This window comes from Dermacentor silvarum, chromosome 8 (assembly GCF_013339745.2).
Source record: "Dermacentor silvarum isolate Dsil-2018 chromosome 8, BIME_Dsil_1.4, whole genome shotgun sequence".
NCBI lineage: Eukaryota > Metazoa > Arthropoda > Arachnida > Ixodida > Ixodidae > Dermacentor > Dermacentor silvarum.
Window position 1 is genome coordinate 58,496,030 of NC_051161.1, and position 19,879 is coordinate 58,515,908.

The window sequence follows — 19,879 nt, forward strand, 5'->3', positions numbered from 1 at the left end:
ACATTTTGCTCAGTGGTTCCTTCGTACTTACGGCAAGTATACTTGCTTTGGGTACCGGGACATCGTGGGTCGCACTTGAATGAAATGGCTGATTCACTTGCACGAGCAACCCTTAATGGCCCTGTCATATCTGTTTTTCCGACATCAGCATTATGTAACCGCGGCCAGGTACAGAAATTTCTCTATATCGCAAAATTCCGCAATATCTACTTTAACATCGTCTTCTGAATTTCACCATCTTCGTTTCCCGTGGAATAATAATTGGTGTCCTTAAAGGCAATTGGAAGTTTCCTTTACAAAATTGAGATGTACAGGTCTGGTCTCGCTGTGTCCCTTCTATGTTCTTTTGCAATGCACCCGAATCCATTGAGCATTTTTTACTCTCCTGCCGACGATATTTAAGAGAAAGAAAACTCTTAGAAATTTCATTTCGAAAACTTGGACTATTACTAACCTCGCCAACCATTCTCTCCTTTGGGGCGACTTCACAGGGATGCTTTTCCTGCAGTTTACAATTTCATCAGAGATACGAAAAGAGTACCTTGCTGAATTTATAGAATTATGAATTATTCATATTACTTCACTTCTTAATGTCAAAATTCTTAATAGTATTTTTTCTAATTGCTGCTATGCAAATTTAGTTTGTTTAATTTCTAATAAACATAATTGAAACCGCCTGCTTCTTGGCCAATCCTCCGTAGTGGGTATGAGCCAAAGTTAGGGAGAAAAGACAAATGCACTGCCCTGTGAAGTCGTTACACCTGAGCAGGCTTATAAGCCTGCTCAGGTGTAAGGACTTCACAATCATGACGCTCGGCAAGAACTTCACAATCGTGACGCATCGTTACACCTTAGCAGGCTTATAAGCCTGCTCAGGTGTAACGACTTAACAATCATGACGCGAATTTTTCAGCGAAAATCGAACAGCAATACCATATGCAGCAGCTAGCAGCAATCCTCGCCGTGAGCTACGTCTTTTCTAACTCATTTCTCAAGCAACCGTAATATCGAAGATGTCCTCTGTGAAACAAATACAGCTGTTAAAGGAGCACTTGCCTGTAATCGTTACGATAAAACACAGCGTGATTTAAGCCCCTTACAAACCAGGCGAGGCGAAAACCTCATATTTAAAAACATGAACAACAGTATACATGCAGAGCAGTTCTGCATGAAGCAACTAGTTCAACATGCTCGAAGCCATGCATAAAATAGATACAAAAACATGAACTGCGGGACAACTGGTGCGTCAACAAAATCAGTCCTTTCAAGCCTCAGCAACTCGGTTCACTCGTGCAGTCGGGCACTCTAGCTAGAGCAACACCGTAAAGAAGCGGCAAACGGCATTCAGAACATAAGCGAAATGCCTTTCACCCGCATGCTGCACTGCGGACAAACCGAACAAAATAGGCCGTAACCGACGTCGTCGCATACCCGCGCGTGCAAACACGATCGAGTGCGAAAAAACATGCAGATGAGAAAAGAAATAATCAGAATTGCTGCCGCTAGGACGCGTGAGCCGTGTCATCGGCAACCATGTCAGCGGCAAGTTCTTGCAGGTATTTGAGCCCCCCACCGCGCTGCTATTCTTTGACATGCCTTGAAGTTTTGGCCACCACACACCTGCGAAGGGTGTTGCTTATTTCGCTCCGAAAACGTGGATCAAACGTTGCGTGAGCAACGATGCAGAAAACTGCGGCTTTCAGCTCGGCTGCCTCCTTTCTAAAGTGCACTTAGCAAGGCCACCACAAGTGGCACGTCCGTCGGCGCGCACTACGTGCATAAAAAATTTGCTTCCCAGGTGGCTAACAAAAACCTGCGGCGCTTGAGCTTGTCGTAACACATCTCCAGCATCTTGCCGTAATGCAGCTGGTATACTGTGGTGCAAACTATGTACAAAATTGGTAACAACAGACGCTAGGTGATATTCGTGCAAGAGAGTGGCTTGCTTAATTTATTGAATCAAGCCAGAGCTGAGGCAGCTAAGGCTTTGTTGAAGCAGGTAAACCTGCTGTGCTTGACCTTGTCAGAGCACTTTTACAGTAACTTTGGCAGCTGGACACTGTGATAAGTAAAATTGGTAACCAATAACAGACGCTGGCTGGTATATCCATGATAGAACGTCGCGCGTGTAATTTACTGAATCAAGCCAAAATGTGAGGCTGCAAGAAAAAAATAAAGGCGATAGCCCGCAATCCAGTCACGAGGGCATGCAGTCGAGCGCGGAGATGCTGAGGTCCGGCATCGTGTAGGCGACGGCTCGGACCAGGTAGGTCATCGTGCCGTAGCACCCACTGGGCGCCGAGTCGTAGAAGTGCTGGCAGATACCAACGGCCGGCTGGCAAGGCGCGATGGGACGGTTAGTGCCAGTCGCGCAGCAGAGCGTCGCATCACCCTTGCAGTCGAGTTGGTCCTCGAGGAAGAAGCCGTGCGCGCGCTGCACCACGGACTCGACGTCGATGGGCGTTTTGAAGTCGCTCACCACGTCGTTCTCCACTGCCAGGCTGATCACCATTAGCGCCTCGACCAGCAGCTGCCGGTACTCCGGTTCCGGAACCTGCGCGGGTGCATGGCGCAGTGGTTGGCTTTTTACAGAGGAGCACTATATGTCTACCCTCCCATAGATTTTTCAATGTCCGTGCCTGTAAAGTCACTGGAACCTTTACCTGCCTCAAAACTCCCGCGCCCTCTATGAGGATGCAAAACAAACCAGTAAGGCATGTGCTGACACTTGGCGTAGCAACAGGAAAGCTAAGAAACCACCCAATCTTAAAGTCACTCCATATCCGACATGCCCTATAAGTCAGACGCCTTCGCGGCACCACCATGCACCCCATAGAGTCAATGTATAAGAAGGTCTCAAATTTTGGACGCAACAACCCTTCGCCGTCCGATTTTCCGGACTTTGTGCCGTGACCGCAGGTCCTAAACGGCATTAATCAAAGCCACCACCGCCGCCATTTTGATTATCCCGCCGCCTCGAACCGTCGCTCTCGAACGCAGATCCGCTGGCAGCCGTAGCCCCCACCGCGGCAACGCTAGGCCTAGCTGCTTCGACGTTCGCTATTAAGCTTCTTCCGTTCGGTGCCGTATTTTTCATTGAAATAATTCGCGGCTGCCAGCAATGGCACCGACTCCGCCTTTGCAATCCTCGCGATTGGCTTTGAAGTTCGGAAAGCGCGGTGCGTTGCATAATGCCGATTCCCAAAAGTCAGCTTCGCCTCAATACAGCATTGTTACGCGGTGAAACATACGCAAAGTATTGGGGTGAAGCATAACATGAGTGTGAAGGGGGAATTGTCACGGGCCACAGTATGTATTCCTTAATTACGCACGCGTGCACCCGCCGTCTCCTGTCACAGTACGAGCACCGATCTGCATCATAAGTGTACTGGCAGGCCTTCAAAGCTTTTTCGGACGTGCTTGTGGCGATTTGAGCCCTTAGCGGCAGTAAAATGCATGCATTCATTGTTTCGGACGACCCGATTTTTCTATCACGAGTCCGAAAAACCAGACGTTAACTGTATTGCTTTCCGCCTTTTTGTTGTGATGTGTTGTGAGCTGTGATGTTTGTGCAGTTTGTGCCACAATGATCGTGGGACTCAGTAGCCAGGTGTGCTTGCCCATATCTCATGTTTGCATTTTAATTTATTGGCTACTTATAGTGCCTTGTACCTGAAAGTACAATTTTCAGCTTACACTATTTCTGAAGTTAATCAGATGCGTTATATTTCACTCAGATATATATTTTTCTTGTTTAGAGAATACATTTTAAGTAAGACTTATTCTTTAGACTGACACATAGCTGACATACAAAGTATGATCGACAAATAACTGTGGACACGGAGCTAGTGTTGTGTGGCAGTGGTCTTTTTTTTTTACAGTCATTTGTTGATAAGGTACAAACTAGCTTTAAATCCTATGTGATTTACTTGTGCTACTTTTAAAGCTGCTTTGTACTTGTTTCCATATGCTCAAGTGCAAGTACTGGTTTTCGTTATGTATTTCATGCCTGTTATGCTCATACATAGATTTTTATTGTGTTGTGTTTTCGTTCCGATTGGTACTAGAACTTGTACTACCGTTACAGTTCCCTACAGCGCTGCAGATTGATCAGATTTATTTTTAGTTCCTTGGCAGGAAGAGCTCCAAAGAAATTTCACCTTAGCAGATTAAGTTTTCTCTCTTAGCATTTGTATTTGTTGAAAGCAAAAGTTTGCTAATTTAAATGTTCTTAGGATGGATACCCCCTCCAAAACTGATTTTTTCTGCTACAAAACTACAAATTTGTTGCTTCGACGCTGCTCCAAAATAGTTTTTTGTTGCTCCAAAGATGCTCCAAAACGGCCAACTTGCTGCTCCCAGCCCAGTTCCAAAACGTTGGAGCCTGTGACCTGATTTTTTAGGTTAATAACATTAAAACGATATTCGGTGCTTACTGCTGTAATTTTCACTCAAACTTCACACCACGATTGGTTGAGGTGAGAGATAGATGGGGTGAAAGAGAACGGATAGGTGGATAGACAGACGGACGGATATGAGCATTCCTTTTGAAACGGGGTTATGGCGGATGCCACCAAGCTCGTCACCTTTACCCTTCTTTTGTGCTTATTATCGGCCCTTGAGAACTATCGTTCTTTGCTTTTGTACCACCAATATTCCAGTAGGCTATGCAGGTTCGTTAAACTTTTCTTCATTACCCCTTAAGCCCAAGGCACGGGCAGGGTTACTACGCCCCTATTGACCTCTGAATGGATACCACGACACGCTAACAATGTATGTCCCTTGTGGCTTCTGTGCTATTTATTACTCTCTAAAGTGAGGCTCACCTTGTTCAGCATCTCTTCGACGCGTAACGCGAATTTGATCTCGCCCGCCGTCATCTCCTTTGTGAGGGCTACGGGCAGGCAGTAGCCGCGCACCCACACGCCTGGGCAGCGCTCCAGGATACCCCAGACGCGCGTGTAGAAGCCCACGGGTACTCGGTTCAGCGCACCGTCCAGTCGACGGCGACGCATCCACAGTCCCTGTGTCACCTGAACGATGGGCCAACATCTTGAAATGGCATGCTTGCGCGAAGGAACACGGACAGCAATCCCAAAGAATGCTTTTTACGATGTATTTTCGGCGTGCACTTTTTAAAGCGAATGACCTTCTTTGCCTCTTTCGCCCGTTTTCGTGGTTGGCCGGACTTGGCAAGGAAAACGTTCGTTCGTTCGCTCGGGCGATTCACTTATATTGACAATAATCGTTCGATGGTCCCTGTACATTTTTTTAAATTTCGCGCTGCACGATGATTTTTTTTTCGTTTTTTTTTTCAAGTCGAAATGTGTTTTAGATTGTCGCTAATTAAAGCGGATGTGTGAGTATATTGTCGCGGTACAACGCCAAAAGAAGACTTGGAGACGTTCTTCAGGAACAACAGGTCAACCTGTTCAAGCAGAACAGATCAGAGACACGTCTTCTTCGTCGTCGGCAAAATCCCACCGACCCACTAGACGGAGTCCGTTAATGCCCCCCATCGTCGTTGTCGTCTGCCTAGAGCACACGCGTCAATATGCGATACGATAAATTAATGCGATACGATTCTTCCGTATTCATGCAAACCCGGCTAGTGGAGCTAATTCCAGCCATGATAGCCATGAGATTAATGTACCGGGCCAGGTGACCCACGGCGATCTAATATGCGATGTATGCGTTCCTTGTGTTTGTCTGGGCTGCCATACACATCCCATTCCTCATCCTTCCGTTAATAGGGTCCCATAACCTTCCTACTGTCCTTACTATGGGGCCGAAACCACAGTGTACTGTACGTGGGGATGCACCAATCCTCGGGGCGTTTCTGCCCCTTTGGAGTCTGCTCAAGACTGGACAAACAGCAACGGCTGGTTCAGCGAGCTCGCGGCATGGTGCAATGTAATGGATTCTGGGGCAGAGAGTCCCATCCACAGCGAAAAATTGCCCACTAGTTCGAAAATAAACTTCATTACCTCTCAGAGGAAGCTTAACCTCGGGTGCTCTCATCTATAAAAGCAGACTTGTACGTAACGAATTACATGTGATTACTTGTAGTCAGTTACATTTTTGGCAGTTTTTTTTTTTTTTTTGTAAACGACCGATTAATTTTTTTACTCGGTAACGCTTACTGTATTCTGTTACTTTTTTCGCTAAACAATAACGTGTAAGAAGTTATTTTATTGACGGGACAAGCTGTAATAGGTAACGCAGCTTTGAGCACTTCAATTTGGTGGTAACTATACCGTATACATAGAACGCTCACTGTCGTGTAACGCAGCAGCTTCGCGGATGCACCTTTTCAGAGAGGCAAACTCGGCGGTTCAGTATGTTTCTCATCCGGCCTGTACTGCTGGCAATGAATTCCGCATCTCGCGATGGATTCGCGTTATTTTAAGCGGCACGAGCAACACCACGTCAGAACGCTTACATTCAGCGAGTGTAGACTTTTTTCCTTTGTCATTGGACCGTTCCCGACCTGAGCTTGCTCATTTCCCCGTCATTTCCAGCTCATTTCCAGCGAGCAAGTTTTAGTGTCACTTTTGGTGTCCTCGCAAGGAAACGAGGGAAAATACGTCCGCCGAAAATTTTTGAGAAGCTATTGTTAGAAAATATGACAAACGTATAAAGGGCTGCAGAGGACGCCCTGAAATAGCCAGGCCAGCTCGTTCATTTTACTTTGTTTATGCAACGTGCAATAAAAGTTCACAGGAAAGCAACATAGAAGTAAATTACTTTTCAGTAATGACTCAGTTACTTTCGTGTCAGTAAGTGGTCACTGTAATCACACTTTTGAATAAAGTAATTGTAATCGGTTACATCTATCCTGTAACGTGTACAAGTCTGATTTAAATACATAAGAACGTGCATGGGCATTGTTTTGCTCAGCATGCAAGGCACCAATTTTTTTGAAGATGTCTGTTTCACTTAAAACAAAGTTGCAATCTGCGTATTGTGGCAGCACATTTTTCACTAAGGCAATCTTCTTTTCTTTCACCAATCTTGCTGAATATCGGGGGAACGGGGGGCAAGGGAAAGTGAACGGACATGTTTACAACTCTAAAACTCTGTTATAACATACGATACTACACTTATGTAAACTGCATAAACATTTAAATTGTGGGGTTTTATTTACGTGCCAAAACCACCATTTGATTATGAGGCACGCCGTAGTGGGGCACTCCGGATTAATCTGGACCACCTGGGTTTCAACGTGCACCTAAATTGGACTACACGGGTGTTTTCTGCATTTCGCCACCATAGAAATGCGGCCGCCGTGGCCGGGATTCGATCCCGCGACCTCGTGCTTAGCAGCCAACACCATATAACCACTAGGCAACCACGGCGCGTGTAAAATGCATACATTTAAAAATCTAAATCAGACGCAATATCGAAGACGCGATGTATTATATTCTGTGACAGCGTTCACAGAATATTATACATTGCTCTGAAGTATATTAGTAATTTGTGAAGAAGACACATGTAAAAGCCCCGGCCATGAACAGTTAGCGAATTCACGAAATCTGAAAACTAATATTTGTCCGCTTCAGACGCTCTACCTGTTTTCAATGCACGGTTACCGAACTGCGAACCGTGCTTCAGTTTCTCTTTTTCTTAACCGATTTCTGCCAATATGCTGTCTAATGACAGCATTTTTGCGCTTCCGACAAGTGTCTGAGTAGGCAGTTAAGCGCTTCGCTGTACCTGCTCCTCGATGGACGACGGCTCTTCGGTTTCCTGGTGCAAGAAGACCTCAGCCTCGCTGCGCTTGGCGGCGAAAGTGCCAGGGGTTGAGCCGGGGGCCGTTGAAAGTACGCGCGACATGTTATCCAGCTCCGTGCCGCTTATGATGTTCATCAGCAGCGACTGCATGGCGAACGGGCTCAGGTTCAGCAGCGCGTCGGCCGCGTCCGTAGCTTTCTGCTGGGTCGTGCGAGCCATCTCCCATGCCATCACCTGCACGTTCCAGCGTAGAATCACGGATGCCACTTGGGAAGAGCCACCGGCCGCGACAGGTCGATTGTCGCGCCCACACTTAAACCTTTCAGTCACTAATTACGATGAACTGTCGATATCTGTGTGTCAAAGTTACATAATTTTATTCAAAGGCGCTGCATGCTGCAGTGAAGTAAAATCAAGGCAGTATATGAGTTCGCTTTGCACATCTTCCAGTCAATACTCACATCGAATTAATGTGTATAAAGGATAAATTAAGACGAAACGATTCTTTTGCAATGGCTAACAAAGTACTGATCGTCGTCCAACATCCAGGCAAACATGTGTGGTACATCCCCTTCAACAAAAGTGGTTGTGTGTAGCAATACTGAGCGCGCTGAACTGAAACGGAGCGACATTAGAGAGTTTTCCAAAGCCTGCGTGGGTTTTGCTGGGACCCAAGCGGCTTGCGATCTCAAGCGTAACGCAAGCCTCTTGCGTCCACTGACCTAAAACTCCCCTATTGACTATGGAGGTGGTACAACTTTGCCAGCAGCGCTGTCTCGGAGATTTCACCTTGCAACTACTGTCCAGAAGTGGCTAAAACTATTCACGTATTTACACCGCGTGCGTTAATGAAGAAGTTGATGCATATATATATATATATATATATATATATATATATATATATATATATACATATTTTTTTGAGGCAGTTGATGGGGGATGGTACCCAAACACATGACTAACGTATTTCGCGAATATCTCAACTTTCACTCGGTACAAACAATTCAAAATTTGCACAGCTATTTAAATATGTTTCTACATCTTCCATATGAAAATTCGAGCGAAAACGTTGAGTATATTATAGAATTTATAAAAAATTTATGAAACAAATTTTACTTTCGTGAAGGAACATTTAAAAAATGAAGATTCCTTCTAGAGCGATGAAAGGACTCTTACAACACGGGGTATTTACTGAACTAAAAGAAATAAATTTCATAATTGCATTTCGGAAACACAATTTTTTTAGAGTTTACATTCTAACTAGGCGGTTTTTGGATGGAGAAAGGTGTAAATGAAAAAAATACGTTTTCACTGAAAAAATGTTAGTTCAGTATATGCAATAACCACTGAGCAATTATTGACTGAAATTTCAAAGGGAAATGTTCATTAATTGCAGAGAAAATGTTCCTTATAGAAGTCAAAACAGCATTTTCAGAAATCTTGGTTTACCTGTTCGACCATCCTAGTATGACCTGGGGTTCTGTCTGCAATATCATCTGCATCGGTTTTTTTTTTTTCGTAACTTTTTCTTACACTTAGCATGGCCTTCTTTCGTTGTTTGCTCTCAGCAGAGGCCCGAAACTTAGCCTTCCCTATTCGAAAACTGTCCATCCGATTGAGGGCTACGTCGCGAAAATTCCCGGCCGGTGCGATGCCTAGTGCCTGAAGAGCTTTATTCCTTGCTTTGTTGCCATCATTGTAGAAGACCACCTATGTTTTATTGCGATAGCAATTATATGGACACTTCAACCGGATTTCTGCCGTCGGCGTCGCCGTCGCCGTGAGGTTCCGTATAGATTCCAAGGGCGATAAAATCGTCGCCGCGCGCCGTATGCGCGAGCGAAAGCGCGCGGGGGACGCGCGCTGTCACGGAGGGCGAACTCCCCCGCGCGCTATCACGGAGAGCGAACGCACGGCGGAAAGCAAATGAACGTCCCGCGAAAGGCCATGGCGGTATGGGAGGGAGGGAGGCGGGGCGGCGCTGTGCTCCGGCACCAAAGGCGTATCTTGCCACTCAATCTCTCACGCGAAAGCAAGAAACGGGAAGAGGGGGGTGGGGGGGGGGCAGCTTCTCCTCTGCTAACAACTTCTCCTCTGCCCGGCGGTCGCCCGCACCGTCTCTTATCTCCACACGGCTCTGACCTTTGTATGCGCTGTGCATTTGCCGCTTAGTTTCCGTTAAGCGATAGACCGCGCGAACTTGCGCTTGCTTCCAGCGTTTTAACAGTCGTTGGCTGCGGTCATTCAGTGTGATCTATTCATGTTTGCTTGTGCGCGCTGACACCACGATTGTTAATTCAGTTAGTAAGCCAATGTGTCCAAGTTTATGCAGCCGATAAAACTACTATCCCTACTCCGAATAGCTCTCTACTAATTTGCTATCGCAATCGATGCTTCGCCTTTCGGGCGAAACTGCGACATTTTTTCTGTATACGGCTATTCTGTGCCACAAAAATTCAGAAGCACGATCAAACTGAGCGGTGGCACTGCGTCTGACAGCGTTCACAGAAGAACAAACGCGCGTCGCGCTCCCGCCGTTTGGATGGATGGATGCTATGAGCGTCCCCTTTGAAAAGAGGTGGTGGGTTGCGCCACCAAGCTCTCGTTATTATTTTTCCTAATGTCCTACCTTTATTTTTGAGAAAACACACACCTACAAAGAATTCCAAGCGTAAAGCTTTTTGAAAAATTACTGGGAACTCCGTTTCTGTACGTTTCCGTTGTTCGAGGTATCCCTACTTTTCTGCCACCAAACCTCCAAACCACTCTTACTAATCTCTATAGCGGACATGTTTACTTTCCCCCCGCTATCTGTGAACCCAAGAGCTTCAAGGTCAGAGGAGCCTAGACTGGCAGCTGGATAGAATTCTTCACATTCCGATAAAACATGGTCCATCGTTTCCCTAGCTTTACCGCAGCAAGCGCATGCGTCTTCGTCCTTGGTGTACCTCGCTTTATAACTATACGCGTTCTAAGGCATCCTGATCTCGCCTCGAAAATTAAGGAGCTTCCCTTTGAGTTATCATCAACTGTTTCGTTCCTGATTTTGTTTTTTCCCTTGAGGTAGTTAGTCATAGCAGCTTTTTTTTTTTTTTTCAATTGCCGCCACCCATGACATTGTCTCAGCCTCTCTTACTTTGCGTTTGACGTTCTTTGTTGCCGTGTTGCTGACCATACCGGTCGCATACTTGCTGGTAAGCTTCCTAGTTCTTTTCCTCCACTGTGAGTCACGTGTTTTGCCTGTACAAATACCTGAACACCCTCCTCTTGCACCCCATCTACTTTCTTCAATATTTCTCAGTCGTTCTTCAAAATCAGTTTTGCTCTGAGCCTCCCTTACTTCAAAATTTGTCCAGCCCATATCACCCTGCACAGCTTCATTAGTAGCCTTCCCGTGAGCGCCCAATGCGAGGCGTCCCACTGACCTTTGGTTGCCATCGAGTCCCGATTGTACCCCTCCCCCGACTTCAAACAACCGCATTTCCAAATGTTAGCCCTGGAACCAACACCTTTCCACAAACCCCGGAGCACTTGGTACATATTGTGTCCCCATAGCGCTCTGTTCTTCATTATGGCCGGATTTCGCTTCCCCTTTGCTATTATTGTCTTTTCCCGTGTCTCCAGATATCTATCGCCTTCGTTTATCCATACACCCAGGTATTTATTATTTTACCCGAGGTACTCCCTGGCCCTGTATCAACACTGTCTGTTCACTGTTTTCATTGAGTACCATAAAACCTGATTTTTTAACGCTAAATTTTAATCCTAAATTCTCACATTCTTCTTCACAGATATCGTTTTCGTGCGCGTCGCAGTGCCACTAGCGGCAAATATTTTAACTACTGAAATATAAAAAAGTAATCTTTCATTTATTCCTTCCAATATAATGTAAAAAATCTTTTATATCGGTTGCATTACTTTATAGTGAAAATTGCAACTTTAAACTTTTTAGAAACCACGCCCGCTTTTACGAGCAGGTGCGGAGAAATGCACAGGCGTCCCAGTTACTTTCGTGCTTCAATGCATAAAACGACGTTTTGTTAAGAAAATAACTGGAATGCCAATGCATTTTCCCGCAAAATTCGGGAATTGCTCTCGACACTGATGTCATCCTGAGAATTCGTTCCAAGTGGATCCACCTTGCGAACTCCACGGCTACAACTTGTAAATTGCATTATGGGCCATAAGGTAATCAGTTACAAACTTGCTGAGTGAATTTTTTTGTTAATTATTGGATTATGCATTGTAATTTTTTGTGCAACTAATGTCCGCCTCTTCGAGTAGACCAGATCATGAACTAGAATTGTGGTATCCGCCACAGGCAACCTTTAAAAAAATTTGAAAGTGTTCGCTGAAACACCCGATACGTAGATATGACCAGAGAGTTTTTCCAGTTCACAGCTCATGAATATCAAACACTCGCCCGTGACAAGGGAACCAGAACGTTCTTGGTTTAAAAGTTTTCACACGGCCTCAACCAGGGCCAATATAGGAGATATCACAGGCATTATTCCAGGGAATGAGAGTAGGCACTCTATACGGCAAGGGGCCCGTCTCATGGATCCCCCCTGCTCTATATGTCGCTTGCTGCCAACTCCGAATGTAGCAGGCTTATTGGAGCGGTTTCTATAGCCGTGAGGTCTCACGACACCACTAACCTGGATGATGAGGCCTACGCGGAGGCGTTGCATCTCGTGGAATACGGCCGGGTTGCTGCGTATGAACAGGGCCAGGTACGCGAGAATCTCCTGGGTCAGCATGGCTGTGCTCTGGTCGCCCTTGTGGACCCGCATGATGATTGTGCGTAGTTCTTTGGTGGTCAGGGGCCGGGTGATCACCTCTTCGTTGTTCGGCGGCATACCCACGGTCACCTGCTTCTGACGCACCAGCAGGTCTGTGACGGTCTTCGCCAGGTCCTCGACCCGCTTGCCGAGAGAACTAGCGAAGTGTCGCACGAGGCCCCACTGGTGTTCTTCGCAGGCGCGCTCGTAAAACTCCTGAAACAGGTCCCGCACTGTGATCACCGAGTGCGGCTGGCCAAGGCCGGTGTCCCATTTGAGGCCCTTGCGCAGGGCCAGGTAGTGGAGGATGTCCCCCTGTTCCTCGAGAGATTCGGTCTCACGCAGCGTGTTCACCAGCTCTGCCTCGGTAACCTTGTCCAGCTGCAGCTCGGTAGCGGCGTCGACAAACGGCACTGGCTCTTCGAGAGAGCCGCGGCGGGACATGATGGGCGAAGGCATCATCGATCCTTGGCCCGGCGACAATACTCCGGCCGCTATTGCGCTGTCGGCTATCACGTTGTCTTGAACCGTTATGGAACGACTGCGCTTGATGATGCCGGCCACCGCGAGCTTCCGGCGCGCCCCGACGCTCGCCGTTCCCGAGAGAACTTGGCTTCGAACTGCCCCCTTGCGGAGAAGGTCGGCGTTGCTGATCGTCTTGTCCAGGTAATCCTGGACGGGGATGGGCAGGTTTTCGGCTTCGCCGTCTTCGTAGTTGCAGAGAAAATCCAGGCTGGCGATGCATGAGGTGCTCATGAAGTCGGCCAGGCTGCCCAAGCAAACGCGTGTCCCGTTGATGTAGCCGGACGCCAGTTTCTTGATCGTCTGACGCAGCGAGGGCGGCGGCTTGTTGTGCAACAGGTGCCGCTGTCTCAGTATGACAACCACCGTGGGCCGGCCCAGGATGAACCAGTGCGAACGTAGCACGGCTAGGTCCGAGCGCAGTGTGCTTACGAACAGGTCAACATCGTTGACGAGGTGGAACACCTCACTGTCCAGGTTCTGCGGCGTGAAGACAAAGAGGTGGTCCTGGAGGGTGTAGATCTTGCTGGTGGCTAGAAGGCCAACGTCCGTGCCGCTGCGGCCAGAGAGACCCATTTTTCGGTTTTGGCCGAGATGCGAATACAGCTGCCCTAGCACCCTCCCCGGTTGTACTTCGATTGGTTGCACTTCGCTCAATTTCTGTATGCTGGGGCATAACTCGGCAAACGTATCGCGCAGAGTGGAGCTCTCGGCCAGCAAAACCACCTGCGGATGTAAAACAGACGTTTCATTTGCTTCACTGGCTATACCATGCTACAACGGAGTTATTGTACTACGTCTACGTCTATTGCACTACGTTGTTATTGTCTAAGAGAGCACCAGACGTCAATCAAATCATCTGGAACGTCGCATCTGGCCGCTCCCTGTAGAGAATGTGGACGCTATCCCGTGTTAAATGAAATGGAGACTACCTTCAAATGCAATAATCATGTAGCTAACTCGAGAACTCGCAGAAGCCTACCACAGACCCCCCCCCCCCCCAAAAAAAAAAAAAAAACTAAAAAAAAAATAAAGGAGATGCCTGCGTCAGCCACCCTTCTATCATGCTCCACGATAAAGAATTTGTCTTTCTTGATAGTTAGCCCTCATACAGTTTCAGTAATTTTCAGGCTTTACTTTTTGGTTATTTTGTCAGCCCTGTATTTGCTCTGCATGCGCGATCACCCCCCCCCCCCCTTTTTTTGGCTTATATATATTTGTGCTCCCTTCAAAAAATATTTCAGCTGCGAGTAAGCGCCTTATCCTGTTGTTTATATCGTGTACTCTCTATCGTTGCGCTTAGAAAGTTTTCACGATGAAAATCAACCAACTAGCCCGATGGACCATTTTTGCTATTGAGCTACGGCCGGCGACATTGACGGCGTAGTTGGGAGCTATCTAACATGACATGAATACTACGACGCGACAGATTCCGTGGGTAGCTACTATGAGGACCGGAAGAGTGCGACGTAGGGCGACAGACGTCTAACACAAAGCGTGAACTTGTCCAACCGACATGCAGTCTGCTAAATCAGTTGGGCTAAGCCTTTCTGTTGTACGAAGAGCAGTGCCAATGAGCCTCTCCTAGAAATTGCAACGAACAACGCAAGCAAGCAGTTGCCACGAGGAACTCGACATTGCAAAAAAAAAAAGAAAAAAAAAAGCAGACAACGTTGCCTTCGTTCGCAGCTGTTTCCTACGCCTCACATGTGCACATTCCTGCCACTTTCGTCAACAACAACGAGTAGTTCATTAGATAGAGAGAGATCGGGGGTCGTGAGGTGAAAGAGGATTGCTTTTCGTTTATATACAAGCGGAAGAAAATGTATAAAGATAGGTCGCACCCAAGAAATACACACCTGTACAACAACGTCCGGCCGCTTGAGCATGCCTAGCCGGCGGTTCAGCGGATCCATCTCTCCTGGCGTGATAAGTTCGTCGTGCATGAGGCGACCCACGATGTACAGAGACTGCGCCCACACGAACGGAATTTGGCCGATGGGCATGCGTGGTTGGGTGTGCGGCATCTCGCACTCCTTGTTGACCCTGTCGGCTTGCACGGCGTACATCTCTGGCACGAGTCGTATCCCGTCCTCAGTCTTTATGAGAACTCTCTCCAACATGTCGCAGTACTCGTCCATGGTAATGCGGTCTCCACGGTAGCAGGCGTCAATGATCAAGTAGCAGAAAAACAGCGGCCACTCGCACTCTATGTTCTCGAATCCCTGCAGTTCCCAGCCCTCGTAGTAGAGCCGCCCTTTGTCTTCTCTGGCGGTCTTGTAACCGTCGCGCAAAAACCGCTTGCAGCCGTACTGGCCTTGCAGCTTGTCGATGATAGTGCGACGGGTGAGATCGATCAGTTCCTTGTCGGTCACGGCGAAAGCAGGGAAACCGATGATCGTGACTAGGGCTGCGTCCACTTCCTTGGAGCTGGACTCTCGCGGAAGCATGGAGGTAAGTACGGCGTCGCACTCTTGGGCCTCGTCCGAAAGGACGTGGATCACGGACGATGGGCCGCCATAGCCCCCGAACAAGTTGAGCTCGCTCATGGCCTCCAGGGCAGCCTTGGCGATGCCGACGGAACTAGAGTTGAGCTCGCGTATGCCGCGGTTGGTCTTGTCGCCGCGCTCCCACATTCCGTAGTCCGGTATGCAGTAGGCGCCCTCGAGATAGAACACGAGGTTCTGCACAAAGGCGACTTCATCGAGGCTGAACACGATCTGCAAGCCGGCGGCGGTCATCTGGGCCAGGGTGAGAAGATAGAGGGACGTCGCGTCCAGCTGTAGATGCCCCCACTCCTCGTCACCTGCGCAGGTTTCCTTGCTGGTCGAGTTGTACTTCGCGTGCAGGCAGTCGGTGGGGCTGTGAGTCTCTTTGAACCGTTCGAGCTTATCTTTCTGCTCCATCATGGCCGATAGCAGACTTCGCATCAACTTTACGCAGCACTGTTCCAGTTCGTACGTGCGCGCCCGGTCTTCGTCAAGTTCGGTGTTCTTGCGGTAGGCGAGTGAGAGGGCCCAGATTGAGAGAACCGCATACACGTTGTCACGCACCCAGGCGTGGTGCTCGTATTTCTGCGAGGGTATCAGGCCAGTCGCGGGGTCTTGAAGGCCAACACCGTGTGGTTGAGAAGCCGGTAGTAGTAGCTCAGCCGTGGACTACTCCGCGTTGCCATGGTAGCTGAGCAAAGCGAAACCCATCACATCACAAATCACATTTCGCCATAGGTATCAGTAAAAGCAGCCCGGTGAAGTTCAAGATCACTGCGGCCGTCTCATTCTGCATGTGCTACATGGCCGTTAGGGTAACAGCATGCTTTTGATGAAGGGCATCTTGATAGATTAGTTAAGTATAAAAACAGAGCATAGTCTGCATTGCAGAAGAAAAAAACTAGCAACCATGCTTAAGTCAGGCTGCACCACTTGGAATCATAAGCGGACCAGTAATGAGCTTTTGTATTTCGAGCTCTCATGTTTAACTCCGTTTAAAGAGGGAATCCCAAGCAAGACGGAGTACGCGAGTTCACACTGGCATGAAAGTGTATCTCACGCACAAGGGAGGACGGGAGGAGAGGTGTGCTTTTTTTGGATCAGGCTGAGAGAAGACAGAAAAAAAAAATGTAACGTACCATCACCCTACTTACAGTGGGAGTCTCTACTCCCGGAATTTCATGAAGAAGCTTGTTTTAATACAGTATACGTATAAATTTTAGATATATGAAATGCTGAATACGTTCTTACGTATATTGAGAACATCTTTCTGAATATATAAATATGCACAGTGGTGAAATACCGACCATAGCCAACTTTGTTGCAGGCAAGAATTCCTCCCAATACATTCAAGCTTCTTTTTTTTCATTTTTATTTGCCCTCACCGCACGTTCATGATAATAGCTTTGCCTGGAGCGATAGTGTGCATCAAGGTATTTGTATTTGAAACTGTTTATGGTAACAGAAAACGTTTGCATTGAACACAGGTATACAATGCTTACGTTCTTGAAAAGAACTGTTCATGCATCAACAGGTACCACATGTAGTTGCGAGAAATGCTGTTATTCGTCGCAGATCATTGCTATACGTCAAGGGAAGGAGTGAGTAGCGACCCATCTCCTCTCTCCTTTAATTACTTTCCTGCCGCTTCTCCTCACATAGAAAAAAATTAAGGTAGCTCGGCTTATTGCATCCGCGAACAAAGCTGACGGCACGATAATTCTGAGGAATATTAGGCTCCTCGTCACTTTAATGTTTTCGATGTCAGGACATTATATATACCGTTTCTCTTAATTTTTTTTTCTTTCGAGAAATCGCATGAAACATGCACTGCAATTCGACCTGTGCATGTGAATCACCTGAAGATGTGGACGTTAACTACTTGCGCAAGAAATCGTAACGTAATGTCCAGCTGTTTTAATTTAAAAAAAAACTTGACGAATTAATTTTAATTATGCACCATTGGGCACACGTTGCAATGGTGAAACTGAAGCCAAACACGTCTGCTTAGCAGAAACCATAAGATTAGCGTCACTTTCGAGATATCCACCTCCGAAATTTACTGAAAAGTGCATTCACACTACTCTTAACAGCATTCCGAAGTGCTTGAGTCTGAGAATCCCATGCCGCCCATTTCCCACTAAGAGGGTGTCCTTCGAAGCGTCTGGAACTCCGAGGTTGCCAAGCACCGGGCCGGAAACGTCCTTGTACCTATCTTTCCGGTAGGTACCCGGCGGCAGCACTCGTCTGCCTCCCACAGCAGCGGCGGATGCTCGACTACTTCGCCAAAGCTGCAGTGGGACAAGGGGCGCCCAGAGACCTTCGCAAATCTCTATAGGGCGCCCTTTAGAGATGAGAACCCACATAAACAACCGAGCGCCGGGTCGTGGTTCATCTCTACCCATTAAAAAAAAAACGGTGGTTTACCAGCAGCACCGGGATTCGAACCCAGGGCCCACCCCCGCATACGAGGCGGACACTCTACCATTTCACCACCGCTGCGGGAAGCTTTTGGGAAACTTAGCTGGAACACTCTTTCGATTTCTTAGCACACTCTAAGGCAGGATATATCAAAAGTGACGCTACAGTCACGGTTTCTGCTAAGCGGACATGACTTCACAACTGCCCTCAATTTGCATTTCAAACATGCGGCCTAAGTAAATAATTAGAAAGTTAATTAGGGAATATATTTAATTAGCTAGCTGCACATTCGGTTTTGTCGTGCAAGCAACTTACACCTCCTCAATAAGTGCACCTGAATAGGCGGAATAACGCTGTTTGTATGTATATATATATATATATATATATATAGGGTGTTTCAGCGAACACTTTCAAAATTTATTTAAGGTTGCCTGTGGCATATAGCCCAATTCTAGTTAATGAGCTGGTCTACTCGAAGAGGCGGACATTACTTGCGCAAAAAATTAAAATGCATAATCGACTAATTAACAAAAATTCACTAGTTAAGTTTTTAACTAATTACCTGATGGCCCATATTGCAATTTACAAATTGTAGCCATGGAGTTCGCAAAGCGGATTCACTTGGAACGAACTCTTGGGATGACACCAGTTTCAAGATATTAATTCCCGAACTTTGCGGAAAAATGCATTGGCGTTCCAGTTAATTTTGTGCTTCAATGCAAGAAGCGACGTTTTGTTAAGAACCTAACTGGAACGCCAATGCATTTCTCCGCAAAGTTCGGGAATTAATATCTCGAAACTGGTGTCATCCCGAGAATTCGTTCCAAGTGGATCCGCTTTGCGAACTCCACGGCTACAATTTGTAAATTGCAATATGGGCCATCAGGTAATTAGTTAAAAACTTAATTAGTGAATTTCTGTTAACTAGTCGATTATGCATTACAATTTCTTGTGCATGTAATGTCCGCCTCTTCGATTAGACTAGCTCATCAACTAGAATTGTGCTATATGCCACAGGCAACCTTTAAGAATTTTTGAAAGTGTTCGCTGAAACACCCTGTATATACATATATATATATATATATATATATATATATATATATATATCTTCTGGAACAAAAAAAATGCCTTAACAATAACGGTAAAACGTGCTGTGCAGGAGCGGCAAGATAGTATATCTTATTAGTTGCTTGGCCGGTCTGACACTCAAAGCAATACTTCGATTACGATGCACACCGTAATTCTTTTAACGTGCACCGAAATATGTGAATGAAGGTTAATGATCTGGTATCCATCAAATTCAGTTGACAAGATCAAAAATAGAACTCGCGATTTGGTGCTCGGCAGCGAAACGTCGATGCTGTCGAGACACTGCACGCGAGATTTGCGCGTGACTACCGCTGACCGTAGTACTTGCGTCGATCGGGTGTTTGCTGGAACGTATTTCACATACGCAAAACAAAATACTGCCAGTGTTGGTAAGCCAGACATTCGTAATTGATGTGCGAGTTATGATGTGAGTGGAGGTATGCTGTAAGAATCCACCTAGTAGGCTGTCCATTCCTACTGCTGCTCAAGTGCCGATTGGCTGGGCTGGGCGCCCCCAGCCAATCTCCTTCCAATCGGTACAGCTCCGGCCAATCAGCGGCGAGCGACCGAAACGGACAGTCCATTAGGTGGACTCTTACAAAATATACCCCCCCCCCCCCCCCCCGTTTTTTTATTTTCCGGTTTGAGTTAAGCCTCCACATTTGCAGTCCTCATGCTATAGGATAGCGTGCAGTTGTTCAGCTAACCAGTGAAGTCCAGTGTAGCCGGTCTTACCTCGAAGGATCCAAGTAAGGAATGACACGCCGAAGGCGAACCACACAGCCGGTGATACGAGGCGCAGCCCAAGCCGTGCACATGAAGCAGAGCCGGTGAAGCAACCGA

The 19,879-nt window shown here is 47.0% G+C and overlaps 1 protein-coding gene across 1 annotated transcript; it reads right to left on the reverse strand.

Annotated features, from left to right (window-relative positions):
• Positions 1-789: 789 nt before the first annotated feature.
• Positions 790-16,212, reverse strand: LOC119461280 (probable phosphorylase b kinase regulatory subunit alpha). Its single transcript, XM_037722528.2, is given in 6 exon segments — positions 790-2,554; positions 4,827-5,033; positions 7,717-7,968; positions 12,393-13,763; positions 14,897-16,146; positions 16,149-16,212. Coding segments are annotated over 6 exon segments (3,501 nt in total). The 3' UTR covers positions 790-2,197.
• Between the last annotated feature and the right edge of the window lie 3,667 nt (positions 16,213-19,879).